Genomic DNA, 27,990 nt, shown 5'->3' on the forward strand with positions numbered 1-27,990 from the left:
GAAGACCAAAGGCAATCCCCAGCGAGGTGCTCTTACCCCTTGCTATCAACAGCTGTGGGAGTCTGGGGGGAATCTGCTTCTTACTCACTTACAACTCCTGGATGGACTGTGTGAGTAGGAGATGGAGCTCACATGCTGAAAGAAGCGGTCCGGTTCCCCAGGGAATCTCAGTGGGAAGCAAGTGGTGACTTGCCCATCCCAACGCGAAGGCAGGCAGGTGAGGTACAGTGTCAGGCAGGGAAGGTGGCACAGTTGCATTTGAAACTAAGACAGATGCTGGCCCATATGAACATCCTTGAAAAGAATGAGTTTTCTCACACCAAAACCTGTGGCATCCTTGGCATGAGCAAAGCACCCAAACAGCACTGGGACATCCTGTGCCACACGATGAATAAAACTGGGAAGGATGTCACAGATCCACATCTTCCCTGATTCATCAATAAGGAGGTCATAAAGAGAGGCTGGTTTCCTGGTGAGTCCTCCTTCCCAGCTCATCCTAATGGTTACATTCTCCTGCCTGTGGTTGGAAGGCCTGGGATGCTCAGGATGCTGACATGGAAGTGGGCTGGGAGATGGGGAGCCCAGGAAGCACAGGGGTGAAGCTTTCTGGGCCTCGTGTGGGACTTATACAGAGAGATCCCTGTGTGTGAGTCTTCTTTCTCCCAAAGCTTCACCCAGGTTTTCAACTTCTTGCAAAGACTTGCTGCTTCCTCTCCACCTTTCTCCTAATATGTGACATCTCAGCTAGGTCAAACGTGTCTCTTCTCTTTGTGGAGATCAGTGATGACTGGTGAGTGATCAGTGATGAAAACCCCTTAGGGGTTGGTTGAGACTGAGCTGAGCTCTTAGGCAGAAGCTCTTCCCTGTGAGGGTGCTGAGGCGCTGGCACAGGGTGCCCAGAGAAGCTGTGGCTGCCCCATCCCTGGCAGTGCTCAAGGCCAGGTTGGACACAGGGGCTTGGAGCAAGCTGCTCCAGTGGAAGGTGTCCCTGCCTGTGGCAGGGGTTGGAGCTGGAGGAGCTTTAAGGTTCCTGTCCCCTTAGCTGCTCCCTCCTCGCTCCCTGGAACTGATGCCATCTTGCAAGATCCCACATCCCAGGCAATGACCCAGGCTTTGCAGTATGGGACATGCTTCAATCTGGAGAGCCTCTTCCCAGCTCCTCTGCCTGTCTGCCCTCCCTTGGGCAGGCAGCCGGGTCTGGGGGTATTGCACTGAGATTGCTGAGAGGGGCAGGGGCTATCACAGAAGCTGAGCCTGCACCCTTGGGGCCCAACTGCAAGTGTGTTATAACCTTTATAAACTGTAGTGAGGAAGCATTTTTGCTGCTGGTGCCACCAAAACAGAGACATGGGGAATCTGCAGGGTGTATTTGAGAGGATCCAGTTGATGAACTTGAGGCTGGTCCTCCCTGCCTCGTCCTGTGCACCTCGGATGGATGCTGATGACACAGGCTATGTTTCTGAGGAGCCCACGTGGAGAAGCTGTGGCTCAGAGGCACGTGTCTATTTATTGCCTTGGCTGGTGTGGGGCCCTGACTATTGGCAGAGGGGCAGAAACCAAGAGCTGGGGCAGGGAGGGTGAGGTGGGAGTGCTGGCATCCTGCATCCCTGCTGCTGTTGGCTCAGCACGTGTGAGTCAGAGCCCTGCGGTGCAAGGAGATGGGATGACTTCGCTCCATTCTCACAGCGAGGGTGAGTCAGGAAGGGTACCCAGGGAATTCTGGCTCCCCATTGCTCTGCCTGGGCACAGGAAAGCCCTGGAGCAGCCTGGACAGGCTCCATTCTGCTGCCAGCTCTTTTGCTTTTGGTACAGGACTTTAGCTCCAGGGCTGCAATTTCATTCTTCCACACATAAAAACACAGGCAGGTGACCTGGGAGCCTTGCTAATGCTGAACACTTTGATAATCCCTGTCACTCCTGACTCCACAGGGCAGGAATCGTGTCCTCTGCTTGGTTTGGAAGCTGGTTAGCAAATTGCGGTCTGGAAGAAATAATAACAGCAGCAGGAGACGTGCTAAAACTGGATGCGCTTTACACAGCCAGATGAAAGCATTTGTCTCCATTGCTGCTGTAAAGCCTACCGGGAGCAATGTACCCACTCTCCTTCACCTCTGCAGAGCTGTAAATATCTCTGTTTCTTCACCAGGTAGGGCAGGAGCTCCAGGCAACCAAAAAGCATCACCAGCAACAGCAAAGCCGGATTGCGGCTCACACGAGGTGTGGCTTTCAAGTCTCAAATGCCTGAAATACCCACTCTTTACAACATCACAGCCCTGGTGCTTGTGCAGATCAGGCTCTAGAGGAGCAGAGCTCAAGCCTTGCCAGGCTCCAGGGTCTCAGGTGTCAAGGTCCAGGAGAAATTCCCCATCAATCCATCATCATTGAGCAAGCACTCTATTATCTTTACTCCAGGCAGGATGCCATACCAGCTAACCCAGCAGTCTTTGTCAGTCTGACCACCCTGGGCTTGTTTGGAAATACAGACAGGTTTGAATCAAATGCCTTAATTGCTAATAGCAACAGCAATAAGAGCAATAATTAGAGGAAGTTCTCCCAGTGCTGTCATCTGTCACATGCGCTTCGCGGTGCGATTGTGTTGTGCCACAGGGATTTGATAACTCAGCAGGAGTTACCTACTGCATGCACAGGGCTAAGCAGAGACATAGAATCACAGCCTGGTTTGGGTTCAATGGACCTTAAAGCTCACCAGCTCCAACCCCTGCCACACGCAGGGACCCCTTCCACTGGAGCAGCTTGCTCCAAGCCCCTGTGTCCAACCTGGCCTTGAGCACTGCCAGGGATGGGGCAGCCACAGCTTCTCCGGGCACCCTTCTTGTAGATGAAAATAGGAAGTACCTAAGTCAGGGGAGAGAAAACTCCCCTTGTTCTTGGCAGTGCTGAACCAGCCCAGCCAGGGCTCTCAAGCACAGCGAGGGCTGCCTGCAGTCCCATCAGGTTGTGGGTTGAGCAGACTGAGAGCAGGGAGGCATCTCGTGCCAAACCAAAGCCCTGCATCCAGCGACTTCTCACCCTTCCTCACTTGCAGGACTGTGGACTCTGAAGAGATGTGCGAATGGAAGGAGATAAAGTTCCTTTTCGCTTGGGCTGAGCCTGCAGCTTTGCATCCCGGCTGTCGGGAGCTTGGCAGTGCTCTGCACGCAGGGAGACGGCTTTATCTAAGGTTGCAATCCTTTCACAGAGTGGTGCAAAGCTTTGGCAGGAGACAACAACGGTGTGGGCATGTGCTGTGAGAGACTTAAGAGCAGAGCCTGCAAGAGGCCTTGGGAACCAGAGGTTTCTTCACCAGTGGCAGTGTCGGTCTGTTGGAAGGGGTAGAAGAAAGAAGGCAAGCAGGAAATAATCCTGCCCCATCTTCTGGTGGTCAGTGACTTAATACTTCCTTAGCCAGAGGTCCTGGACCATCATGTTGAACCAGTCAGAACAGACCAATCCTGTCTGTGTTTATCTCAAGCTTTTAAAGGTGATATTTTTGAGGTCATATCCTGGGGAAATGACATTCAGTTTAAACAGGTGCTGAGTGAAAAAGTACCTCCTATCTGCTGCCTGGTGGCTGCACTGGGTGCCCTCCATGGGGGTCAGTTCTGGAACTGGAAATCATGTTCCCTGCTCCCATCCTCCAGACCCTTCACTGCATTTCCCTGCAACCTCCTCATCCCATATGGGTCATTCCCAGTGCACATCCCTGTGCCTTGCTTAGTTTCCTATCTCTATTCAGAGGAGCACATCCAATCCAGATGCTTTGAAACCTCTGTCTGCCTACAAGAAGAAATGGAGATCCCTTCCTAGCAGAGAGCATCCTTTGTGATTCAAACCCAACCCCGACAGATACAAGCAATGCTTGTGTCCTTCTGTGAGCTATGTGCCAGCCCCTGCCTGTGTGCCCATGCCTGCACAGTAAAACACATCCATGTCAAGAACATGCCACTCTCCCGCAGATCCTGGTCTTGGTGGCCTTAACACCGAGCTGGATGCATCCCTGAAGATGTCTTGTCCTCTCTGCACACTCCATAGGAAGCTCCTGATGCCCTTTGCTTAAAGATCTGTAAGACCATCAAGTCCAGACATTAACCTGGCACTGCCAAGTCCACCACTAACCCATGTCCCTGGGCACCACACTCCATGTCTTGTAAGTACCTCCAGGGCTGGGGTCTCCACCACTTCCCTGGGCAGCCTGTTCCAGTGCTTGACAGCCCTTCCTTCTGGAGGAATACCCAGTCTAAACCTCCCCTGGTGCAACTTGATGGGCAACCAGTAGGCCAGAATCTAGGAAGAAGCTGGTTGGGAACATGCCTTCCATTGAAGATCCATTCCTTCCCACACTGGCCCTCTCCAGTGTAGACGTTTTCCTTTATTCACTGAATAACTCCCCGTTTCATCACTGTATTGTTCACTTTTTACACTTCCAGCTTTCCATTTCCCAGAGGGACTAAACCCCATCTCTAAATAAGAAACCCAACTGGTCCTGACTGCTCAGGAGTCTGCGGGCAACTGGGAGGTAAATCCAAAGGGCCCAAAATAGCCCCAGGTTGGTGCAATTCACTTGGCTTCCTGCTTGCATCCGGACTGAGCCTGGCTCTGAAATAGCTCCGAGGTGTGGGATCAGCCCTGCCTGCCTCTGACCTGACCTGGGGCTGCATCCCTGCTCCCAAGGCACGCGCAAGGGGAGGATGCGGTGCTGGTGCATGATGCTGTGGGGGGAAGGAGGGAGCTTTGCCAGTGCCAAGCTCTTTCCCAAGCCCACCCCTGCGAGGATTCCTGCCCACACCCTTGCAGGAGGGCGAGAGGGTTGCACAAGGGCTGGTGATGGAGGAGGCAGCTCTGGGAACACAGCCTCCAGGGTGAAGTCCTTGCTTATCTCCCCAGCACGGCTCCCTTGTTGGGACTGGAAACTGGGATGGGAACTGGGAGATGGAGCCACCCCACCTGCAGCGCGCCTCTCCCTGTGACACCTGCGGGACCGTTTCCCAAAGAATGGAGTTTCCCAAATCCTGCTTCCATGGCCTGAAATCTCCCTGCAGGCAGTGAGAGGAGCACAGCGGCCCCCTCATGCTCTGGCATGGGGGGGTGATGAGGAGGAACCCCAGTTTATCCCGGGATGCTCTTGTTGTGATGCTACTCCTGCAAGTAACCAGACTATGAGCACAAACACACCGCAGGTACAACCCTGCTGCCTCCTTCTCCTCTCCCTATAGCCGGACCCATTCAACCCTTTGTGCCCAAGGCACTGATTGCAATGGAAATGATGCTGAGTGTGTTTGCTGGGAGAAGCTGGGCTCAAGGGCACTGGCTTCACCAGGGTGGTGGTGGATAAACACCTTTCCCACTGCATGGCTCCGCTTCCCTATCGGCAGGGTCGAGCAGGGATCTGGAAGGTGCCTCTAGATCTGCTTTGAGATAGGAGCTGGGCGTTGTTATCTGGTTAGGCTGCATAAAGGTGCCACTACCCACAGCTAATTACAGCAGGGCAGAGAGAAGCCACCGTGGGCTGAGGAGCCCCTGCACTGGGATTATGAGCTCCATTTTCAGGGTGCAGAGGAGCCTGCCTCCTGCCTGGGGGTTTCAAGGCTGTTGTGAGGATGGGATGAGACTGGTAAATTCCAGGGAGATTGGTTGAAATTTCCTGCTCAGTCCCTGACTGCCTGGTGAAGTATTAAGGTGCAAAGGCTGTTGTGGTGCAGAAAGCTGGAGGGAGAGGCCAATGTCCCCTCCGCAGCGTTAAGAGAATCATGGATAAAGGAGAAACAGTGGAAATACGAGAGGATTGTGACTTCATCTTACACTGAGGAAATACTGTGTGTGAACTGGAGTGCCAGCCTCTGGAGTGCCTCTGCTTAGGCACTAATCCGGATACACAGTGCTCAGGACAGCAGAAAACACAGGGATGGCTCTGGAAGTGCCTCCATCTCCCTGCTGCTTGCTGGGAGCCCGCAAGCAACTGGAGCTGCTGTTCCAGGCCGTTCTCCCAAGTACCTGGATGGAGGCTGGTGGTATCCAAGCCGCTTGGGCACCTCCGTGTTGTCTCTAAATAGGGAAAGCTTCCTGGAGGCAGCGTGGCCCCTGGACAAGGGTGGCAGAGCCGGGCCGGGAGCAGCAGCATCACCCCATCACCCTGCGGCAGCCTCGGGGGCTCCAGCCCCGCTCCCCCGCCCCGGTACCCCCGGGCCCGGCGGGACGATGCTGCCCTCTGGCGGCACCAGCGCAGCGCTGCAGCGAGGTGGAAGTCCGAATGCCGGGGCCGGCTCCTGGGACCTCAGGGTTTGATTGAGCTGAGCTCTTAGGCAGAAGCTCTTCCCTGTGAGGGTGCTGAGGCGCTGGCACAGGGTGCCCAGAGAAGCTGTGGCTGCCCCATCCCTGGCAGTGCTCAAGGCCAGGTTGGACACAGGGGCTTGGAGCAAGCTGCTCCAGTGGAAGGGGTCCTTGCCTGTGGCAGGGGTTGGAGCTGGAGGAGCTTTAAGGTGGCTTCCAGCTCAAACCAGTCTGGGATTCCATGACTGCATTAACCTCATTTGCCTGCTCCTTTGGAGCGGTTACTGGGGTGCATGTGGACACTGGATTTTTGGTCTCCCAGTAGATGCCTTATGGACTTGTAAATCTTCAATGAATTCACCTGATCATATCCATCACTGGACACCTATACACTTCACTGAAGGTCTCTGGAGCAAGTTGTCTTATTGAAACAGTTCAGCCACAGAATCCTAGGATCCCAGACTGGCTTGCTAGTGCCTCCTTCACAGGGAAGAGCTTCTGCCTCAGAGCTCAGCTCAGTCTCCCCTCGGGCAGGTTCAAGCCATTCCCCTTGCCCTGTCCCTACAGGCCCTTGTCCCAAGCCCCTCTCCAGGTTTCCTGCAGCCCCTTTAGGCACTGGAGCTGCTCTAAGGTCTCCCCTTCAGGAGCCTTCTCTTCTCCAGGCTGCCCCAGCCCAGCTCTCTCAGCCTGGCTCCAGAGCAGAGCTGCTCCAGCCCTTGCAGTATCTCTGTGGCCTCTTCTGGGCTCGCTCCAGCAGCTCCAGGTCCTTGTGCTGCTGCCCCAGAGCTGGATCAGGGCTGCGGGGGGGGGCTCCGCGTTTTGAGGACAGGGAAGTGCGGTGCAGAGAGCAGTAATGGCCTGTTCGTAGCACAGGAGTCACCTCGGGATGCTCTGTGCTAGGACCGAAGCAGTTAAAGCCACGCACCACACAAGCCGCTCGTGTTGTGTTGTATAACAGACAGATAACTCGTTATTCCCAGCATCTGTGCTCCAGCTTGGGCGAAAAGCTCCAGACCTGGATTTCAACCCGTGTCAGCATTTACAGCCCAGCCTTCCCCTTGCTGTCACTTATCACAGCGAATGAGCGGCTTCGTGTTAATCTGCCCAAGCATCGAAACTCTGCGAGCCGTTTGAATGCATCCACCAGACACCGCGTACCCAGGCGCAGCTTTGAAAGCGATTCGCTTAAAGCAGAGCAGGGTTTTGTGTTTGAGGACAAACAGAGCGAGCTCAGCTCCCGAGGGAGCTTTGCAGCCCACGGGACGGACGGGAGATAAAGCCGCCCTGGGATGGGCGGAGAGGGGGGGAAGCATTGTTTCCTACAAAGAACAGGAAACGAGCCTCAAAGAGTACATGAAAGAGACCTTAAAACAAATGCAGATCAGCAAAGGGGGGACCTGCAGCCCGGCTCCCAGCTGCCTGCCCAGGGCAGCCCCATCAGGCTGCTGCTCTGGCCTGCGGGGAGAGATGAGGGACCCTTGGGGTACCAGGACCCGATTGTCCCTCACGAGTAGGTCTTGGTGAAGCCAGAAAGACCTGGGTTCACGGTGCGGAGAAGGGACCCGGTTATGGTTGGGCTCAGTGATCTTACGGTTGGACACAACGATGTTATGGTTGGTCTTAAAGGTCTTTTCCAACCTAAATAATGTGATGATTCCATACCTCCCTTGCTGCATCACCCGTGGGGATGGGATTAACACAGCCAGGCCAATAAGAGGATGCTCTGAGCCTTGCAGCTGGACCCAACCCAACCATGGGCTCCTTTGGTGCCACCATCACACATCTCATCCTCCAGCCAGCCTGGGTGCTGGGTGTTTCAGTTACTCCTTAGGGGTACACGGAGGAGAGGGGTGGCTGCTGTGGTGCCCCATGGCCTGCTCACCCCATGGCAGAGCAGCGGGAGCTCACATAGAGCCGCCATCAGAAGAAGGAGGTCACAAAGACGCAGGAATGCACCAGCACTGAAGGGTTTTCCTTATGGAGATGTCCCTTATTTGCTCTTCAAAATGAACTAACTGGGTTTGGCCCCTTTGGAGCCTAAACCCCGCTGCTGAATGTCCCCGTTTCATTTTGCTGCTCCTAATAAAATCAGGCTCCTGTTAGAGCCAACTGGCAAAAATCATCTGCAACGTACCAGAAAGCCATTTCCTCCCATACAAGGCAAGCCAGTGGCCTCCTGCCAAAGGGGACAATGGGGGACTCTGAGGCTGGTCCTGCGAGCCCTCGTGTTCCTGTTTACTTGGTCCTTGATCAGAGAGATTTCTCTGGGTGTTTTTGAAGCTGATTTTAATGGAGCCATTGGCAGCAGTGCCCACATCCTGCAGGAATCCTGCTCCTGCGCGGGGTCCTGGGGGTGGTGGCAGTGCTTGGACCTTCCCGAGCTGTGTGCAGAGTCCCATGAGCTCCATTGCTCTCCTGAAGCCTGGCTGGGGCCGATGGCACTGCCTGGGCCTGGCGTTCCCACTTGGATCCCATGGGCTGCAGGGTTCCCGGCTCACCGTGTTTGTACCCAGGGGCTGCCCATCAGATGAGAGAAGGGAAAAACATCACCGTAACCCCCACGGTGGCTGTTATCTCATCCTTCCTGCAGCAGAAAGCCTGACCAACACCCACCCTGGCTTTATCAGCCACCCCGGTCCCGGCACCGCTGGCAGGCACAGCCTCAGCAGTGGCCAAAACAGGAGGCTGGGGATGGGAACGTGGTGCTGGGGATAGGAACTGAGATGGGGATGTGATGCTGTGGATGAGAATGTGGTGCTGGGATGGGATCATGGCACTGGAGTAGGGAGCATGGCTCCTGAGGATGGAAAGCTCAGGAATGGGAACATGGTACCTGGGAATGGGAATGTGGTGCCTGAGGACAGGAATTTGGGGCTGGGCATGGCAACATGGCACGTGAGGATAAGAATGTGGTGCCTGGGGATGGGATCATACCACTGGGAGTGGGCACATGGAGCTGGGAATGGGAACATGGCGTTGGGAATGGGAACATGGCGCTGGGAATGGGAACATGGCGCTGGGAATGGGAACATGGCGCTGGGAATGGGAACATGGCGTTGGGAATGGGAACATGGTGCTGGGGATGGGAACATGGCGTTGGGAATGGGAACATGGCGCTGGGAATGGGAACATGGCGTTGGGAATGGGAACATGGCGCTGGGGATGGGCACATGGCGCTGGGATTGGGAGCATGGTGCTGGGAATAGGAGCATGGCGCTGGGGATGGGAACATGGTGCTGGGAATGGGAACATGGTGCTGGGAATGGGCACATGGCGCTGGGAATGGGAACATAGCGCTGGGAATGGGAACGTGGCGCTGGGAATGGGAACGTGGCGCTGGGAATGGGCTCACAGTGCCTGGGGACGGGAATACGGCGCTAGGGAAGGGAACACGCGGCTGGGGCCGGTCCGTCCCCCCCCCCCGCCCTTGGCTCCCCGGTGCCGAACGCTGCGGGGCGGGGCCGAAAGGGGGCGCTGCCGCTGGCGGGGGGGGTGGGGCAGGGGCGCAGCGCAGGGCGCGGCCGGCAGGGGGCGCGGCGCGCGCCGCCTTTGTTGCCGTTGGCGCCTTCCCTCGGCCAAGGCGGCGGCGGCGGCGGCGCGCGCGCGGGAGCGGAGCGGAGCGAGGGCGGGGCGGCGGGAGCGGCGCGCGGGGGGCTCGGCTCGGCTCGGCTCGGCTCGGCTCGGCTCGAGGATGGAGATGAAGAAGCGGCTGACGCTGGAGCTGCGCAACAAGAAACCGGGAGAGGTACCCGTGGGGCGGGAGGGTGGGGGGGGGGCACCGGTCTGCACGTGCTGCTGTGGAGGGGGGGGTAGCGGTAACGGGGAGCGCCCCGCGGGGGTCCCGCACTGGAAGCGCGGTGCTGGGGGTGCCGCTTCGGGGGCTGAGAGTCCCCTTCCTCCTCCTCTTCCTCCTCCTCTTCCTCACCCCCCCCTCCCCGGCATGGCGGCGTGCACGTGCGCGGCGGGGCCCGGGCGGTGGCGGCCGTTCCCGTCCCGTAGGCTCCCGTCCGGTCCCGCCCCGCGGTGTAACCGGTTGGTGCCGGGCCAGGCCGGGTCCCGCCGCCCCGGAGCAGCCGAGCGAGGCCGGTGCGGGCCCGCGCAGCCATGGCGGCTCGGCCATGTTTAGCGGCCGCCCGGGCCTGCCCCGTCGGGGCTCCGCGGGGCCTGCTCGGGCCCTCCCCGGCTGTCAGCGCGGCCTCCCCGGTGCGCTGAGGGGGACCTCGCCTTGGGGTCCCGCCCGCTCCGCTCAGCGCCAGGCCCAGGACATCGCTCCCTGCCCGGGCGTTCGGGTTCGCCCTCGGGCCTTATCGGTGCCGGGCCGGCGCCGTGCAGCGCGATAGCCGGTGGCTGTCACCCTGCGCGCTGTGGCGTGGGGCGCCGGAGAGTGGAGGCTTCGGGAGAGGTTAAAGCCGGTTTATGGGTGGAAAAGGGGATTTTCAGGCCCGAAATGAACCGAGGCGGCGGAGGGGCCGTGTGAGGGCTCCGGTTTGACACCAGGGGCTGGGTGAGCGGGGTCCGAGGCGTTGCTGCTGGGTGATGCTGCCCTGGTGCAGTGCCCCAGGACACGGCCTGCGCTGCGTTAAAGCTGCTCTCGGCCGGGGGACCCCATAACCTGGTAACGGCCAGGCTGCCCCCAGCAGCCCCAACAGCAGCGGAGGCTTGGCCTCGGCACCCACCGGGTCGGTTGGAGGCTTCCGTGGGTGCTGGGGGCAAACCGGGCTCAGGTGCGGAGCTCCGGAGCGGTGCTGCCGCTTCCAGAGTCTTGAAGCGTTGATGCATTGAGAGCCGGTGCTGCAGAGATGGCCCCGGAGCCCCGAGAAGGGGTGTTAGATGCAAAGGGATGTTAAAATGACTCCCTAATAGTTGGCTGGTGTGAGCAAGAGAGGTAAAATGGGAGTGCTGCGAAGGAGGGATTTGGAGAGCATCACGAGCCTTCTGGCCAAGGCTGAGTTTGCATCTTGCTCTGAAGAACGTGTGGGGTGAAAGTGAGTTTTGGAAGGGGCCTTTGAGAGCTGGGCTTGAGCTTAGGGGGAGAGAAGGGGGTGCTGGGTGGGTTTAACCCGCTGGTGCTTGGTGGGGAGCAGATTGTGCTGGTGCTGATGCTACAGGAGGGGTGGTTTCTGTGCTGGGTTAGCAGCTGGTGATGGCTTCTGTTGCGTAGCCGACACTGGGCAAACTGATGCCATCAGTGGTTGTGCATCGTGAGCCTGAGCATCATCATCTGCTTCAGAGAGCTGCCTGGGCAGCTGTGTCACCTCGGCATGGACACTGTCACAGGGACACAAAGCCCCTGGAGGCAGCCTTTCCAGCACCCCCAGGCACAGGGAGAGGTTGAAGGAACAAACTCAGATGACCCCGTTTGGTCTCCTATTGGGGAAGATTTAAATGTTGACCCTGGGAGCTTTTTGATGCTTTGAGTGCGAAATGTTCTGCTTCAAGCTCATGGTTCGAGCCCCTCACACTCCCTCATGGAGAAGGTTCTTGGCTGGTGCAGTGGGTGCTCGTTGCGTGGCTCACGCTTAAAGGGTGAAGTCCTGATCATGGTGAGGGATTCACCCCTTGTGCCCTTGCACGAGTCCTTTAGCTTTAAGCTCTTGTGTGTCCCTTAATGTGGGTATGGAGGAGCTGCTGCTTGGAGGTGTGGGACGGGCTGCAGGCGAGGCTTGGCCGTGTGCTCACCGCTGCTGGTGTCTGCGTTGGCAGGTGAAGGAGCTGGTCCTCGATAACTGCCGTTCGGACGATGGCAAGATCGTGGGTCTCTCCTCAGACTTTGAGAACCTGGAGTTCCTCAGCATGATCAACATCAACCTGCTGTCCGTCTCCAACCTCCCCAAACTCAACAAGCTACGGAAGGTGAGCCAGCCCTGCGCTCCCATCCCCAGCAGCCCTTGCTCTGACGCGTCGGCTCTCTCGTCCCTGGGTGTTTTTCCTGTATTTCCCAGAAAAAAAGCCATTTGATTTTGCTTTTTCCTCTGTAGCTTACACTTGGAGCGAGTGACAGAGGTGGTTTTTTAGCAACAAAATGCTTTTGAGCTCATTTTATGTTTAGCATCCTTTCTCTGTTGCTTTTGCTGTTGTGCTACTGTCAGGAGCTTCAGTAACGTAGAATCATGGAATGTTTTGGGTTGGAAGGGCCTTAAAGCTCATCCAGTTCCAACCCCTGCCACGGGCAGAGACCCCTTCCACTGGAGCAGCTTGCTCCAAGCCCCTGTGTCCAACCTGGCCTTGAGCACTGCCAGGGATGGGGCAGCCACAGCTTCTCTGGGCACCCTGTGCCCCAAATATCAAATGGTTGTGTTCAAAAGACCATAAATATTTGGGATTTTGGAGCATGTGCCCCTGTGTCCTGCAGCATGGGGGTGCTGTGGCCAAGGAGTTTCAGGTGAACACTTGAACTGCAGCTCTATGGTGTGGGCTAAGGGAGAGGGTCTGGAGCTTGAGTGCTCATTGTAGTCCGGTTCTCAGGGCAGTTGTATTCCCCTTGCTGCAAACTGAAGCCCTTTGTGACTATGTGATATTCCCTCCTGGCAGCTGGAGCTGAGTGATAACAGGATTTCTGGTGGCCTTGAAGTTCTAGCAGAGAGAACTCCTAACCTGACACACTTGAATCTAAGTGGCAACAAGATCAAAGACATCAATACCCTGGAGCCCTTGGTGAGTGAAAGGCTGTGCTGGGATCTGAGGGATGATGTTGTTTCCTTTGGGGAGTATCTATGCAGAAGTCCAGCGTCTTGGCAGCACTTTGTGGTTCTCATGGGAACAGATGAGTGGGTCCAATTTGAGGCTGGGCTAATGGTTCCTCTGTCTGCAAAACCAGCAGCCAGTTGCTAAAAGAAGCATGAAATGGGGCTGGATGAGTAAAACTGCGGATGCAGTGCTCAGTGTCCATTTGAGAAAGGACCTTTAATGGGCTGGGTGCAGTTGGAGGTAGGTGGTATGTGAGGTGTCATGGAGATGAGCTGCTTGAGTTCCCATTGCCTCTGCACTGCCGCAGAGAAGGCTCTTGGCTTGTGATTCTGACTCTGTAGCTGAAAGGTCTCATCCAGGGCATTGCCTCATTGTTGCCTTTGGTCCCTCCAGAAGAAGCTTGAAGCCATTTGACTCCTCCTTTGCTTGACCCTTGCACAGGGTGAGGACCGGAGCAGGGGAGCCGCTGTGGCTGTGCTGACAGGCTCACAGACGCTTTCTGCGTGGTGCTTTTGGGTTTGCCTCATGTTCTGGGCAGGATGAATCCAGCTCAGTGATTCCTTGTGCTGGAGCGCTGGGCTTGTTGCCCACCCTGTTCAGAAGAGAGGATGAGTTGGATGTGGTTTCAAAGGGCGGTGTCTCCAAGGTGGGGAAACTGGGACAGAGGAGCTGAGAAGAAGTCTTCTTTGCCTGCAGTTGGCAAGAGCAGTAACTCCTCTCCATCTGAGCAGCACATGGTGCAAATTAAGCATGCAGAGGCCCTTGTGTACTGGATAGCAAACCAGCTGTCCCGTGGTGGCTGCCTGCTCTTCAAACAGTGTCAACCCGTCAATAATGTCATGAATTGATCTTTGCAGAAAAAGTTGCCAAACCTCCATAGTCTGGACCTCTTCAACTGTGAGGTGACGATGCTCATCAACTACCGGGAGAGCGTGTTCACCCTCCTGCCCCAGCTCACCTACCTAGACGGGTATGATGCTGATGACCAGGAAGCCCCTGACTCAGACCCTGAAGCAGATGGGGATGCACTGGAAGATGAGTATGAGAATGGGGAAGGTGAGGGTTTTCTCTTGTTTTTCTTGCTGGGGTAACAACTCCATTTAGCCACGGTTACGTTGCTGAACAAATGGTGATTCTAACTTGCCACTAAAATGGGGGCTGTGTGGGTAAACCCCCTCCCTCCTTGGGCAGGCTGGGGAAGATGTGAGACTTGCTGCAGGCTGACAGGGCTTGTTGCTGGCACTCCTCATGCATTCTTTCTGTGATTTCCTGCCCGCTGCTCACTTGGCACTTGGGTTGGAGGTGCGAGTGTTTGTGAGCCCTAACACTGACTTCCTCTCCTTCTGGTAGAAGGTGAGGGTGAGGAAGAGGAGGATGCTGATGAGGAAGATGATTTGGATGAAGAAGTCATCGATGATGAAGAAGATGAAGATGATGATCTGGAAGGTGAAGAGGAAGAGGATGGAGTAGATGATGAGGTGAGGCTTTCTGTCTTTGGTTTGTATTTGACAATGTGTTTGTCCCTTAACCTGATGACCCATCTGGCCAGGTACTTTGGGTGGATCTGGGAGTGCTGCTGCATGCTCCCTTTTCCCATACCCCTTTTGACTTGTCATGTACAGAGTGTGTCAGGTCAGACCCGTTTGTTGCTCAGCCTGGTACTTCCATGGCCTTCAGGGACAGAGCTGTACAGCCCCTTTGTAGGGATGCTGGAAGCTGGTCAGGCACCGATAGCTCCTCACTGCTTGGCTTGTACATGACCCCCTGAGGCTTGAGTAGGGCTGGAGCAGAGCAGAAGGAAGATGGTGCTGTGGAATTACACCTTGCTGTGGGACTGTGGTTCTTGCAACAAAGCTGCTTGTTTTGACTCCAGGAGGAAGATGAGGAGGAGGATGGTGAGGATGATGAAGAAGATGAAGCCGATGATGGTGAGTTGAATCCTAACAAACTAAGTGCTTGCAAAGCTGCCTCAGCATTCTCACATCTGCTGGTTCTGTAGAGCTTCCCAAGCTGCAGTGCTGTGCTGTTGGTGCCTGCAGATCTTCCCTGATAAAAACGTGCTGCCTTTTGGCTATGGGCACCACTAAAGCCGCTGCTTATGCCTAAGCTGACTGTTGGATAGTGGTTATAACCAAAGGGTCATACAGTGGTGATGGGGACACAGGTTTCAGTGCCTCCTAATACCAGCCACGCTGGGTAAGTGCTAAATATTACAGAGGCAAATGGACTAGAAACCCAGTTTTCAGTGCTTGACCTGGTTAGTCTTGTGCTGGAGGAGTACTTCTGTCACAGAAGCTCATGGTGGCACTGTGTGTGAGGAGATGCTCTGGGAGACACACATTCCTCTCCTTTCAGCTGCAGGGCAGGGTAGACCCTTCCTGACTCGAGTACAGGCTCCTCTGGCTATAATGATGTATGGACACCTGAATGAATGTTCGACAGGATACAGTGACTGGTGTGACTTCACATCACCTTGTAGGAGCCTGGTCCAGAGGGACTGAATTCTGCAAAGGCATTTCTGGGGGTGCTCAACAAAGCAAAGCCCATTGAAACGGGGGGTGTTTGGAGGGCAAGAGGAAACAGTCCTGGCTTTCCTGGGTGCCACGAGGAGCTGGGCAGGGTGGATCTCTGCTCTGGGATGGTGCCAGTCCTAGCCTGTGCTTGTCCACCAGCAGCTCGAAGCCCCAGTTCAGATGCTGGTCACACACGACTGAACTGAGCTTCGCGCTTGGCCTCTCTTTGCAGACCTGCCACGAGGGGAAAAGAGAAAACGAAATGTAGAGGATGAAGGAGAGGAAGAGCCAGAAGATGAAGAGGACGACGAGGATGACTGATGCCAGCAACCCAATCAGTTTTACAGACTCTGACTGTGCTTGTCTTAACCTCCCCGTTGTGTCTATGTGAGACTGTAAATCCCCGTCTCCTGCTCCTCCCCTCTTTGTATGGCTGCAGCGTCCACAATATATTTTTTTAAGATGTAGAATCCTGTAGGCATTCAGGGGAATCTTCCACCCAAGGCTCACTTCTCACAGGTACCCATGACCAAAGGCTTTCTCCGTTCTGTGGTTTGTGCAGCAGTTTGCAAAAACAAAACAAAAAAAAAAACCCCAAAAAAACCCCCAAAACCCCACAAAAGAGAAAAAAAACACACACACAAAAAAAGAAAGAAAACGCATACAAAAAAAACCCAGAAAAATGTATTTCCTCCTCCTCGGGTATCTTTTGTGTCTGAAATCAGCTTTGCCACACTGGACCCAGAGCTCCAGCTCCCACCCTGCCCGACAGCAAAGAAGGCATTTGCTTATCCACATGCCCTCAGAGCAGCTTTCTGAAGACGCTTGAGCCACCTCGAGCAGTGGGTGCAGATCTGGTTCAATGGACTCCAACACTCCCTGAGGTCTCTGGTCAGAAATAGTGGTGATGTGATCTCTGGAGATGCTTGAAGATGCTTTAGTGCTGGGGACGGGGGGTGCTTGGGGTCTTGGGAGAGGGGGGGTGGCTGCTTGCAAGACCTGGTACCTCTGACGATGCACCTTGCAGTAGCCCTGCACTTGCTTTCCTATTGGTTTCTTATAAACTGGAATCTTTTTCCCAGTGGCCACCCAATAACTTCCACTTGGATGTCTCAATAAGCCTGATTTCCGTGTCTTTGCTGTGATGAGGCCTCTTGTCACCCCTTAGCAGCCTCTGCCTTTAGGAAGAGATAGGAAATAGCTGGTGAAGGGATACTGCACTTGTGTCAACCTCCATTTCGCACTGTACAGAACACGTTCAACCAGTATCACTGTGATGCACCTAACTCGGCGTTCCCCGGGAGACCGTGTTAGCCTCGATATTCTCAGGGTCCTTCTGCTAGCCAGTACCAGCTCTGGACAGTTGCCTCAGCGCTAGCCTGGTGTACGCATCCTCCTCTTCCTCCTCCTCTTTTCTTTCTTAGCATGAAGAGAAGTGCATTGATCAGAACCCAGCTCTCTCCCACTCGTGTTCATGCTCTGACGGTGCCGCAGAGCAGCGTGTCCCCGCACCCCGTGATGGCTGCAAGGAGGAAGCAGGGATGAGCCACGTGTAGCTCCACTACAGAGGGCTCCTCACCCTTTGCCCACCCTTCCTCTGCCTGGAGGTGTTCACATCCATGAGCTTCCCTGGCCCTGTGGCACCCAAGGGATGGTAACCGGGTGCTGCTGAGCTGCTCCTCATGGATGCACTGGCACTTTGTGGCATTCCCAGTGGGCAACCTGCAGGCACCCAGAGGGGAGACTCGGCAGCGGTTCCTGCAGAGGAGTGGAGTGCGTTGCAGCACATCCCAGTTCCTGTTGCTTTGGTCTGGTCTTGCTGTCGTCTCGTGTTGTACAGTAGCTGTAACCATTCGGAGCAGAATTAGTCCTGTAAAATGCAAACTGAGTAACTTATAAATGTTAAAGGAATTTTTTTAAGGAAAAGAAAAAAAAAAGGAAATTTCAGAGCAGCAGTTACTTCTAATTAATTTTTTTTCCCTGCATTTTTAGCAGATTGTATGGATTTTATATTAGCCTAGTGACTGTCAGGTTGCGATTGGTCAGATTAGTCCCAGGAATAAGGATCTCCAGCCCCTTTTGTATCTTTTGTTACCAAAATTTGGATAAAACTTTTAATAAAGACTTCAGTTTTTACAAACCCATCGCAACGAGCCTGTCTTGGCCTCCTGCTTTTGAGTCTCTGCTGGGAGCTGATTTAGAATAGACTCAGAATGGGTTGGGTTGGGAAGGACCTTGAGCTCATGCAGATCCAAGCCCCTGCCATGGGCACGGACACCTCGCACTAGACCAGGTTGCCCTGGATGGTGCAGGATGCACTGGGGCTCTGTGTCCTGCTCTGTATGGATGCATTAAGTCTCAGCAGCTGGGGGCTTCAGCACCAGCATCTCATTCAGTGCATGTGTCCCCCTGTGAGGGGGGGTCTGTCCTGCACTGGGTGGGGGGGCAGCTTCAGGCCTTGTGTGGACCAGAGTTGGGAGGCTCAGGGTTCTCCTGCAGTCCCCCTCTATTTTAAACACAGCCTCTTTGTCCCCTCTGCACCCACAGTGGGGACTGTGGGGCTGCCCCGCTCTGCCCATCCAGCCTGGGCTCTGTTGTGTGCCCTGGTTTCTCTCCATCCTTGCCCTTGTGTCCCCTGGGGCTGGGGAAGGAGGCTCAGCACCGCGGTGCAGGCAGCAGTGAGCCAGGGGGTGATGCTTGCCCCTGTGCAGGGGTCACAGCAGGATGAAGGCTGCACCCAGACCCCATCTCAGCCCCCATCCCAGGGCAGCGCTGCAGGGACTGGGCTCACCCTGTGCCCCCTGCGTGGTGCACCCCAGGGTGGGCGCAGGTGGGAAGGCCCTGATCCCGTGGGATCTGTGTGCTGGGGGGGAGCGTGGCTGGGAAAGGGGCAGCTCCATGGGCAGGAGCCAGGGGTGAACCCTGGGCGCAGAGCAGGAGATGCTGAGCAATGGGTGTTGAGCAGTGGTGCCGATGCTCCCATCCTGCGCTTGCCATAGGCAGCATCGGGCCCCATTCTGCAGCATCCTGCCTGGCTCAACGCTCTCCCCTTGCAGGGCCAGGCTCAGCACCAGCACAGCGAAGTGGGGCCAGGGGAGCCCCAGGACTCACCGCTAGGCTCCTCGTGGGGTGCAGGAGGGTGCACAGCTCCCAGGGATGGGGACCAGGCCATGGATGAGCTGTTGGGGTGCAGCAGCCACCCTGTTCCCTGGGGGCTCCTCACACCCCTGAGGGGTTGGAAGCAAAGGCTCCATCTCTGCTTCTCACATATGCACCCCCCCATCTGCTCCTTCTTCAGGTGGGGACATCCTTAAGGGTGGCACCGCTCCCCCACTGCCCCCATTGCCACCGCTGGCACTGACAGAGGCTCTCCCGGCCGCTGCTCCTGTACAATTCCCATTTATTATTCCAAGACCTCATTCCAGAGAAGTCCACGAACTCCTGAGCAACCCAGCCAGGCTCCCCCAGAGCCCTGGGGCTGAACAATGGAACCTTGAGGGGAGGGAGACGGGGGGGTTCCAAGCGCTTGAGAGGTTCCAAAGAGCAAAGGGAGGGTGGAAATGAATCAGCATCGTCCCCTCCACCGCCCCGAGCTGGGGATGCTCCCGGTACCCAGGAAGGGGTCCCTGTCCCAGTTGGTGGCAGGGGGCTGTGCGGTGCCCCCCTGCCCTCCTGCAGGGAGGGATGGAGAGGTGCAGGAGCAGTCCCATGGGAGCCAGCGGCATCAGAGCTGCGAGTACAGGGAGTTCTCCATCTCCGGCGTCAGCTTGGTGTGGAAGGAGGCGAGACCCACCCCGAAATCTGGAACGAAGTGAATCATAGAATCAACGTGGTTGGAAAAGACCTTTAAGAGCATCAAATCCAACCGCTCCCCAGCACTAAGGCCACCATTAACCCATGGCACTTAGAGCAGTCAGCACCGCGGCCCAACCCTCACACCCTGATGCAGGGGCATGGGGAGGACACACAGACACCCCCTGGGGCATCACTACAGGGCGATGATGCTCATCCCAGCAGCGGCAGGGGGTGCACACCGTGCAGGGCAGGCTGAGCCCGCTCCCCATCAGCATCCCTCCCGCTGTCCCCCCCATGGTGCCGTACCCATCTCGGTGTCCATGCGGGCGGGCACGGGGGGGTTCTTGCGGTGGTCCTCGATGTGCAGGGTCATCTCCTCGCGCGAGGCGCTGGAGTAGGGGCACTGCATGCAGGTGTAGCGGCCCCGCGTGTGCTCCCACACGATGCGGCTGTTGGAGGAGTGCCCTGCAAGGACGGGCGAGGAGGGAAGCACAGCGCTCGCCCCCCCCTGCCCACCCTCCCTGTGCCAAGCGCAGCGCTGGGTGCAGGGTGCTCGGTGCCATGGCTCGTGATGGGTGCCACGGGGCTCGGATCAGCCGGTGCAACGGGGGCAGGAGAGCCCTCACTCCGAGCCCCACATCCATTGGAGGCTCCCTTCCCAATGGAAGAACGCCAAAATCTGGGAGCAGGGAGCGAGGCTGTGCCCCCCCCGGCCCTGACACCCCTTTGCCCGTCGCCTCTCCGCATGGAGCTAAGGACAGCAGTTTCCAACCCTGCCTTGGAGCTGGGGGCACTGGGGAGGACTCAAGCTCAAGCAGCTCCTTCTCCTGCTGCTTCTGCCCTCAGAACCAGGCTGGGTGCTTCCTGGGGGCACACAGCCAGTGACACCCCCATCTCCGAGCCTACCTGGGCAGCATCCCCTCTCCATGTGGCTCCCACAATGGAAGGAGCCTGCCCTCCCCCTGTGCTCCCCTCTACTCTCTGGGGAGCATCACAGTGCCCTGTGGGGCCTCTCCCCTCCCCTGCAGCCCCCACCACCACCCGCCGCCCCCCGAGTGACAGAAAGCAGCCCCCAACCAGTAGGTGCCAAACTAACCTGGAGTCACTCCTGAGCCAAAGCATGGGAGGAGTGGGCTGACACTCACACCTGCGGAGGGAATCGAGGGGCAAGACAAGCATTAGGGCTTCCCCTCCCTCAGGGGGGACCCGTGGGGGGGCAGGCCTGGCCCGGCCCCCCGCCTCGCACCCCCAGCACGCCGGGGAGCAGCGGGGCTGGGATAATTTGGAGGCTCGATTTTGGTGTTTGCTGGCGCTTTGTCCAATAGAGCATCCCTGTGGACGGGATGCAGAGGGCACCGGAGGTGGGATGGGGCCGGGGGGGTGCAGAGCGGCCCCACGCGGGGCTGGGAGGGGGATCCTGGGCTGGTGATGCTGGGTTCTCCTCCGGGAGCTGCTGGTGAAGGTGGGAGCAGAAGCAGCTTTGCCTGGGCGGCCCCACGCGCTCACCTTGGCTTTTCTTCCAGACGGCGTTGGAGACGGGGGGGCCGTGGCCCGGCACGTAGGGCCGGAGGCGATGCTGCGCCGCGGGCTGGGGCAAGCTGTAGGGCGAAGGGTGCACGTAGGACAGGAACGGCCCCGGCACCGAGGACGGGGGTGGCCCCGAGAACCGAGTCAAGGACGACGGCCCGAAAAGGCCGGGCTCCAGCAGCGGGAAGGGGTGCGGGGCCGGCGACACCAGCGGCAGCGCCTCCAGCGAGCCGGGCAGCTCGGGGAGGCTGCTGGGCACCGGGGCAGTGTCCGCACCGGGCACCACGGCTTCTTTCTCCAGGGGCCGGATGACGCTCGGGAGCTTGGGAAGCCCCTCAGGTGGCTTGGCCGGGGGGTCCTTCTCCAGGGCAGAGGTAGCGGGCGCAATGGGCTTGTCAGCTTTGGGGGGCGGCGTGGGGCTGCTGGCGCTGTCAGAGCAGACGTGAAGGTGCTTGAAGAGCGAGCGGTGGGTCCGGAAGCGCAGCAGGCAGTTCTCACATCTGCAGGGCCACCGGTCAGTGTCAGGGATGGGGTCCCCTCCACATCACCCCGAGAGCATCAGTGACAGCGTCCCTTCCACATCACCAACAGCATCCCCTCCACATCACCCTGAGAGCATCAGTGACAGCATCCCCTCCACATCACTGACAGCATCCCCTCCACATCACCCCAAGAGCATCAATGATAGCGTCCCCTCCACATCACCAACAGCACCCCCTCCACATCACCCTCAGAGCATCAGTGACAGCGTCCCCTCCACATCACCCCAAGAGCATCAGTGACAGCATCCCCTCCACATCACCCCAAGAGCATCAGTGACAGCATCCCCTCCACATCACCCCAAGAGCATCAGTGACAGCATCCCCTCCACATCACCCCAACAGCATCAGTGACAGCATCCCCTCCACATCACCCCAACAGCATCAGTGACAGCATCCCCTCCACATCACCCCAACAGCATCAGTGACAGTTTTCCCCTCCACATCACCCCCCAGCCCTAGCCCCAGGGTCTGCGAATGTAGGATCTTGTGTGCCTGGGACTGTCTGGGAGCTGCTGGGTGCCCACACATAGGACATGTTATGGGAGGGGTCTGCAGGGAGGTGGCAGGTCTGATTATGAGGGCCTGCAGCAATAGGACAAGGGGAAATGGGTTTAAATTAAAACAGGGAAAGTTCAGGTTGGAGATAAGGAAGTTCTTGACTGTGAGGGTGGTGAGGTGCCCAAAGAAGTGGTAAATGCTCCACCTCTGGCACTGTTCAAAGCCAGTCTGGACAGAGCCTTGGGCAGTATGGTGTAGTGTGAGGTGTCCCTGCCCATGGCAAGGGGTGGGAACTGGATGATCTTAAGGTCCTTTCCAACCCAAACCATTCCATGATTCTCTGATGCGATGGGGACCAGCGGGACTCACTTGAAGTAGCGGTTTGGCTTGTAGTGCACCTTCATGTGGGCCATGAGGTCCTGCATGCTGGGGAAGGTCTCTGTGCAGCCCAGCGTGGGGCACTGGAACGTTTTACCTGGGCAAAGAAACAGGACAGAGATTCAGCAACAATGCAGCTGCGCTGCCCCAGCCCCACAATGGGTCTCCAGCACCTCCCATCTCATGCTGTGCAGCATCTCCTGGAGGTCCAGGCTCCACCTCAGCTTCAAGCCCCAGACCCTGGAGCGATGCGGGGTGCCCCAGCCTTACCCTCAAGCGACTGCGTGGGTCTGTAGTGGACCCTGTGGTGGTCCATCAGCTCCTGCATGCTGGGGAAGGCCAGCCTGCAGCCGTAGCTCGAGCACTGGTAGTGCTTCCCTGCAAGGACACAGACGCGTTGGCCTCAGCCCTGCCCCGGCGGCTGCTGCATCCCCCCGGGGCAGGGCTGGGGCTCACCTGGGCCCGCTCTGCGCTTCAGCAGCCGCAGCTCCTGCGCTGGGCTCCCCACGCTCCCCGGCACCGGCGCCTCGCTGCTACCTGCAGGGAGAGGCTGTCAGGGACCGCGCAGCCGCTGGGCACAGGGACCTCCACAGGCAGGGGGAAACCGCCTGAGGCTCAACAAGGGCGAGGGCAGGAAGTGCCCCTGGGGAGGAAGAGCCCCAGGTACCAGCACAGGCTGGGGGCTGCATGGAGCCAGGCTGAGAACACTGGGGCTGCTCAGGATGGAGAGGAGAAGCTGTGTGGAGACCTCAGAGCAGCTTCCAGTGTCTGAAGGGGGCTGCAAGGATGCTGGAGAGGGGCTCTGCATCAGGGACTGCAGTGATAGGACAAGGGGTGATGGGTTCAGACTGAAACAGGGGAAGTTCAGGTTAGAGATAAGGCAGAAGCTCTTCCCTGTGAGGGTGCTGAGGCGCTGGCACAGGGTGCCCAGAGAAGCTGTGGCTGCCCCATCCCTGGCAGTGCTCAAGGCCAGGTTGGACACAGGGGCTTGGAGCAAGCTGCTCCAGTGGAAGGGGTCCCTGCCCGTGGCAGGGGTTGGAGCTGGAGGAGCTTTAAGGTCCCTTCCAACTCTTAATGATTCTGTGATTCCTACCCTTTACAAACAGGGGTGCATGCAGTTGGGGGGGGGTCTGGTGGGATCTGGCTTGGAAGGGGCTGGAGCCCTCCACGGTGGCTGGAGATGGGATGCTCTTTGCCCTAGAAAAAGCTGCTGGTATGAAGCAAAGGCTGCTGGTGTCTCCAGGACACTGGGTGCTGCCATGTGTACTGCCATGCCCAGCCTCAGGGTGCTCCCCAGTCCACCTCTGGGGTGGGATTTGGCCAAAGGGACCTCACAGCAACAGGAGCAAAATCTCCTCCCCTTCCTCCTGCCCCAGCCCCTCTCAGCAGGCACAAGGGACTCACCTGCCCCCTCTCCAGTGTATTTACCCCGCAGGGAGAAGGTGGGCACAGCCTCTTCCTTCTCCGTCTTCATGGCCTGGCCAGTGGTGGACACAGGGTGATGCACGTGGTGATGGAGTCTTCTCCTGGTGATGCTACACCGAGTGCAAGGTGAGAGGTTAAAGCCTGGCATGAAGTGATGTTGGCTGCCTCCTCCTTGATGTCCCATGGGACCCTCCCACCGGGGGACCCCCAGGGCAGGAGATCCTGGCTCCTGAGGGGCTTCGCTGTGTCTCTGCCAGGGAGGACCCGCTACAAAAGGCAACACTTCCCAGGGTACCCCCCCCATCCACCCTATCCATGGTTTCAAAGGGTTTTCCAGCCAAGAGGAGCAGCAGGTCCCATGGCGTGACTGGGAGCATTGGCAGCAAGGCCTGATGCTGATGGGCACATGGGGATGGTTCCTTCACGCAATCTACATCAGGTGGTCCCCCAGATTAAACTGGCTTCACCAGGCGCCAGGCTCTGACATGCAGAAGGCAAACACTAAGTCAAAAAGCATCTGAAAAGTCTCTCACTTCAGGAGCGCCCTCAACAGTGTCTTAATGTCAAAGTTAATAATAATAATAGCAATAATAATAATAGTAAAAATAATAATAATTTGAATGACAGAACGGGTTGGGTTGGAAGGGACCTTAAAGCCCATCCAGCTCCAACCCCTGCCACAGGCAGGGACCCCTTTCACTGGAGCAGCTCCAAGCCCCTGTGTCCAACCTGGCCTTGAGCACTGCCAGGGATGGGGCAGCCACAGCTTCTCTGGGCACCCTGTGCCAGCGCCTCAGCACCCTCACAGGGAAGAGCTTCTGCCTAAGAGCTCAGCTCAGTCTCCCCTCAGGCAGGTTCAAGCCATTCCCCTTGCCCTGTCCCTACAGGCCCATCACAGCAGTGCTGGGGCTGCAACTCACACATCTGCACTTGGGTAGAGGGTCAATATTTCCTCAAGAGCTCAATGACTCCCAAACCAAATATCCCTGGGGAATCTCCTTGGGGATCACCCTGTGGGTACAAGGAGGTGCATCTGCATCCACCCCATCCCTCCTGGCCTTGCCAACCTGCCCGTTTGCATCTATTCCAGAGGCATTTCCCCAGCTTCTTCCGCTCCAGTCTGGCTCCCGGTGGGTCGCAGGAGATGGGTTTTACCCTGGCACACGCAGCTCAGAACTGCAACCCCCCAGCAATAACCCAGAGCATGGAGCAGGGAATCCTGTGGGATTATACCTCAGGCCACCCCCAGGCTTGTGGCTTTGTTCAGGGGTTGCATTGGGGTTTTTTTGTCTCAGCTTCTGCTGCCGCTGCAGGAGGCAACTGGGGACTGAGGCTGGAAGGGGGATCAGCCACAGAGTGGGGGGACTTGGGCCAGGGCCAGGCTGGTTGTGTCCCAGGAGGGGAAATTCAGCCCTGGCTGGAGGGGTTGGGTTGCTCCATCTGCACAGAGTGGTTTGGGCACACAGAATTCACAGAGGCTTTGAGGGAGCTTTGTTTTATCAGAAATAAAGCAGGTTTTGGTGGGGAAAAACATCCTGGGAATCTTCCTTTGATGGAGAAAGCATTCAAAGGATGGAGGCAGGGCTACATCTGCCTGCTCAGCCCCTTGTGCAGCGTCCATGCAGCACCATCACGTTTTGGTGACCATCACCGTAGCTTCCAGCCTTGGGTGCTGCTGAAGCACTTCATGAGTCCCTGAGGCTACAGTGAACCTCCCCAGGTTCCCTGTTGGAAACACTCATTCTGGCTCAGTCCTCAATGCTTGTCCCAGGACTTGCTGACAGACACTGGGAGCGATGGTCTCCAATGGCTTCCAGATGAGGCTGAAGGCAGCAGGATGCTGGTACCCACCCCACCAAGGGCTCTGCTGGAGCACAGGCAGCTTTCTGCTTCCTCTGCAGGGACCTCCCAGTGCTCCTGGGTCAAACCTTCCCTCCTCTCCCTCCTGGCTGCCTGCTGCCGCTTGCCATTTCCCAGGGGTACCCAGAGATGTGTTTTGAGCTGATTTTTCCCTATGGAAAAGCTGGGAGAAGGCCTCTTGGGGAGGGAGATACAACTGGACAGGTCAGTGAGGGCAGGTGGGATGGATAAAGGCACCCCTTGCTGCAGCCAGAATGCCTGCACACGCCTGTACATGCCTGGCACATGCCTGCACACGCCTTGTGGCCCCATCAACATCCAGCTGGAGCAACGCTGTTCAATAAAGGTGTGTCTTTGGCAGTGGACAGGATGGCAGCCCCACAGCATCCCGTTATACTCAGCCCAGGGCCTGGTTTTGGGGAGCTGGTGGTGCCTGGGTCACTCTGCCTTCATTGATCACCTCCTGCAGGGCACTGGAATACCTTTAGTTCCCCAGGACCCTCCGTTCTGCCACCCTGACACCATCCTGCTGCTGAACTGCCACTGGTGAGATGTGAATCCCCCAATGCCAATGCAAATCCTGCCTTGGAAACTCAAACCTGAAGTTAACACCGGTATTCCCAGGGTTTTCCTGCTGCAGGTTCAGGCTCCCTGAAAACCTGCTGGCACCAAACTCCCTCATTCCAGCCCCTGCGGTGAACGGGGACCCTGGAAAAATCCTTCTGGGAAGCTGACAGCAAGGAGGAGGGTTCGCAGCTACTGCTCACCCAGAGCAGGCTCTGCTGCTGACTCAGTTAATAATTAATACAGCTCATCTCCCACAAACGCACCAGGGTGTTATAGAGCTCGCCAAGCACAGGAGCCTTTTACAACACACACACCCAGGAGGATAAATGGGACAAATAATCCTATTGGAGCATCTCGGTGTGGTTTCTGGCCTGGCGTTGCAGAAGCTTCCCAAAGGCAGCTCCTCGGCGCAGGAGATGAGAGACAAAGGCTCTGAACAAGGGGCTCATGTGATCGCTCAGCCGGGGAGCGCGGAGGGAGGACGCAGAGGCCGACAGCAGCACGGATGCTGCCGGTGCAAACGTGCCCTAAATTAAACCCACGTCCTGAATGCTCCTGTGGCCTTCAGACAGCGCAGGGAGCCCTGCAAGAGCTGGTGCTAGGGGGGAAAATGCTCCGGGCATCTCTGCACCTGATGCCCACCCCAAGCAAGGTACCCTAATCCCAACCTGGGCTGGAGCAAAGCCGCTGCCTTGATGTTGTGCCTTGCACCTCACCCCAAGGGCACACTCCCTGCTCTCCAACTCAGAAAATCTGCCCAGAGAGGCCCATGGAGCCCACCCTGGAACCCCACATCTGCTGCTGGAGGCAGCGTGAGCATCCAAGGGGTTCCCTGTGCCATGTCCCCATAGTGGACATGCAGGGAGCTCATCCAAGACCCATCAGTGGTTCCTTTGGAAGCATCTTTCAGCCTTTCCTGCAGAGCCACCCTGCCATCCCCTGAGCTTGCTGTGACCCGGGCAGCATGTGAACATGAAGAGCCATTTCCCCACATCCCTGCACCATCCTGGTGCCCACAGCCAGCTGACCCACTGGGCTCTTCAGACAGAAGAACCCCTGTTTCCTTTCGGGAGCCATCTGGGGAGGACGGACCTTCTGCCCGAGCCTGCCCAACTGCTCCTCGAGCAGCAGCCCTCACCACGGTCAAGTTCACACCAAGGCCGAGGCTCGGGAGCCCCTCACCCCATCAGCAGCTGAGCAGCCGCATCCCCCAGCCCCGGACAGCAACAAAGCAGCTCCCACGTGTGCAGGGAGACGGAGAGGCCGTGGGGAGACCCCGGTGGGCGCAGCCCGAGGATGCTCGGGGTGGTGAAGCGGGTCTCGGTGCTCCCACAGAACACACACGCCTGCAAAGGCCCTGGGGCCAACAGCTCCCGTGGCTAGCTGTCCCGGTGCTACTAGCCCCATAGGTAAGACCCCCCCTTAGCTAGCACCCCCATGACAAGTGGTTTCTGCAGCTAGCGGCCCCTATGGTTATACACCCATGGCTACTCCTATGGGCAGCAACACGGCCACGGCCCGCACCCCACGGCAAGGCACCCCTGTAACACAGAACCCCCCGTGCGCACCAGCCCTATGCCGATATCCCCCCACCCCATCTCCCCCGGGCAAACCGGCTTTACCCGGAGCCCCCCGCAGCCCCTGCTGCACGCCCAGCTCCCTGCAGAGCCCGGTAACGGGCTCGTTACCCCCGGTGTCGGACAACCCCGTTCCCGTACCCCCCCCCCCCCCCCCGTTCCCGTACAGCCGCCGGTGCCGGTCCCGAACCCCTTCCGTTTCCGTGCCCCCCCCGCTCCCCCTTCCCGGTGCCGCCCGCACGTACCGGGGCTGCGGCGGGGCCGGGAGCGCGCATCAGCGGCGGCGCGGCCGCGGGGCCATTTTCTGAGCGGAGCTGTCGCGAGAGCGGGGGGAGGAAGAGGAGGAGGGGGGGG

General features: G+C 57.6%; 2 protein-coding genes across 5 annotated transcripts in view; one reads left to right on the forward strand and one right to left on the reverse strand.

Moving 5' to 3' along the window:
• The window catches only part of LOC133213616 (acidic leucine-rich nuclear phosphoprotein 32 family member B), a 94,734-nt gene extending 78,797 nt beyond the window's left edge, over window positions 1-15,937 (forward strand). The window contains exons 2-8 of one of the 3 annotated variants that reach the window (XM_061355960.1): window positions 9,930-10,012; window positions 11,971-12,120; window positions 12,799-12,921; window positions 13,812-14,010; window positions 14,305-14,432; window positions 14,828-14,882; window positions 15,700-15,937. In XM_061355960.1, coding sequence (XP_061211944.1) covers window positions 9,959-10,012; window positions 11,971-12,120; window positions 12,799-12,921; window positions 13,812-14,010; window positions 14,305-14,432; window positions 14,828-14,882; window positions 15,700-15,788 — 798 coding nt within the window. In that variant the 5' untranslated portion in view covers window positions 9,930-9,958 and the 3' untranslated portion in view covers window positions 15,789-15,937. Of the gene's footprint in view, window positions 1-9,876; window positions 10,013-11,970; window positions 12,121-12,798; window positions 12,922-13,811; window positions 14,011-14,304; window positions 14,433-14,827; window positions 14,883-15,699 lie in introns of those variants that run through there. The other 2 variants (XM_061355961.1, XM_061355958.1) reach the window with 2 other exon arrangements.
• A 3,081-nt stretch (window positions 15,938-19,018) lies between these two features.
• ZNF414 (zinc finger protein 414) lies at window positions 19,019-27,989 on the reverse strand. 2 transcript variants are annotated; one of them, XM_061355963.1, is made up of 9 exons: window positions 27,882-27,989; window positions 23,612-23,742; window positions 22,664-22,744; window positions 22,478-22,585; window positions 22,199-22,304; window positions 20,769-21,289; window positions 20,359-20,409; window positions 19,569-19,727; window positions 19,019-19,268 (listed from the first exon to the last, which is right to left on the reverse strand). In XM_061355963.1, exons 2-9 carry the CDS (start codon window positions 23,679-23,681, stop codon window positions 19,192-19,194), a joined length of 1,173 nt encoding a protein of 390 aa, XP_061211947.1. In that variant the 5' UTR covers window positions 23,682-23,742; window positions 27,882-27,989; the 3' UTR covers window positions 19,019-19,191. The 2 variants fall into 2 exon arrangements, with proteins under 2 accessions (XP_061211947.1, XP_061211946.1); XM_061355962.1 differs by lacking the exons at window positions 20,359-20,409; window positions 27,882-27,989 and having other exon boundaries at window positions 23,612-23,761.
• Window position 27,990: the final 1 nt, after the last annotated feature.

This window comes from Neopsephotus bourkii, unplaced genomic scaffold (assembly GCF_033783945.1).
Source record: "Neopsephotus bourkii isolate Nb327-2 ecotype Australia unplaced genomic scaffold, CSIRO-AGI_Nbou_v1 NB_838, whole genome shotgun sequence".
NCBI lineage: Eukaryota > Metazoa > Chordata > Aves > Psittaciformes > Psittacidae > Neopsephotus > Neopsephotus bourkii.

What these genes read in the sequence shown, in the direction of transcription:
- ZNF414 (XM_061355963.1), bottom strand. Translation starts at nt 23,681, where the DNA reads ATGAAGACGGAGAAGGAAGAGGCTGTGCCCACCTTCTCCCTGCGGGGT. An exon ending in CGTCTGGAAGAAAAGCCAAG is followed by an intron (nt 20,410 to 20,768) that starts GTGAGCGCGTGG and finishes TTCCCTCCGCAG; the next exon opens with GTGTGAGTGTCAGCCCACTC. An exon ending in TGGCTCAGGAGTGACTCCAG is followed by an intron (nt 19,728 to 20,358) that starts GTTAGTTTGGCA and finishes CCGTCCTTGCAG; the next exon opens with GGCACTCCTCCAACAGCCGC.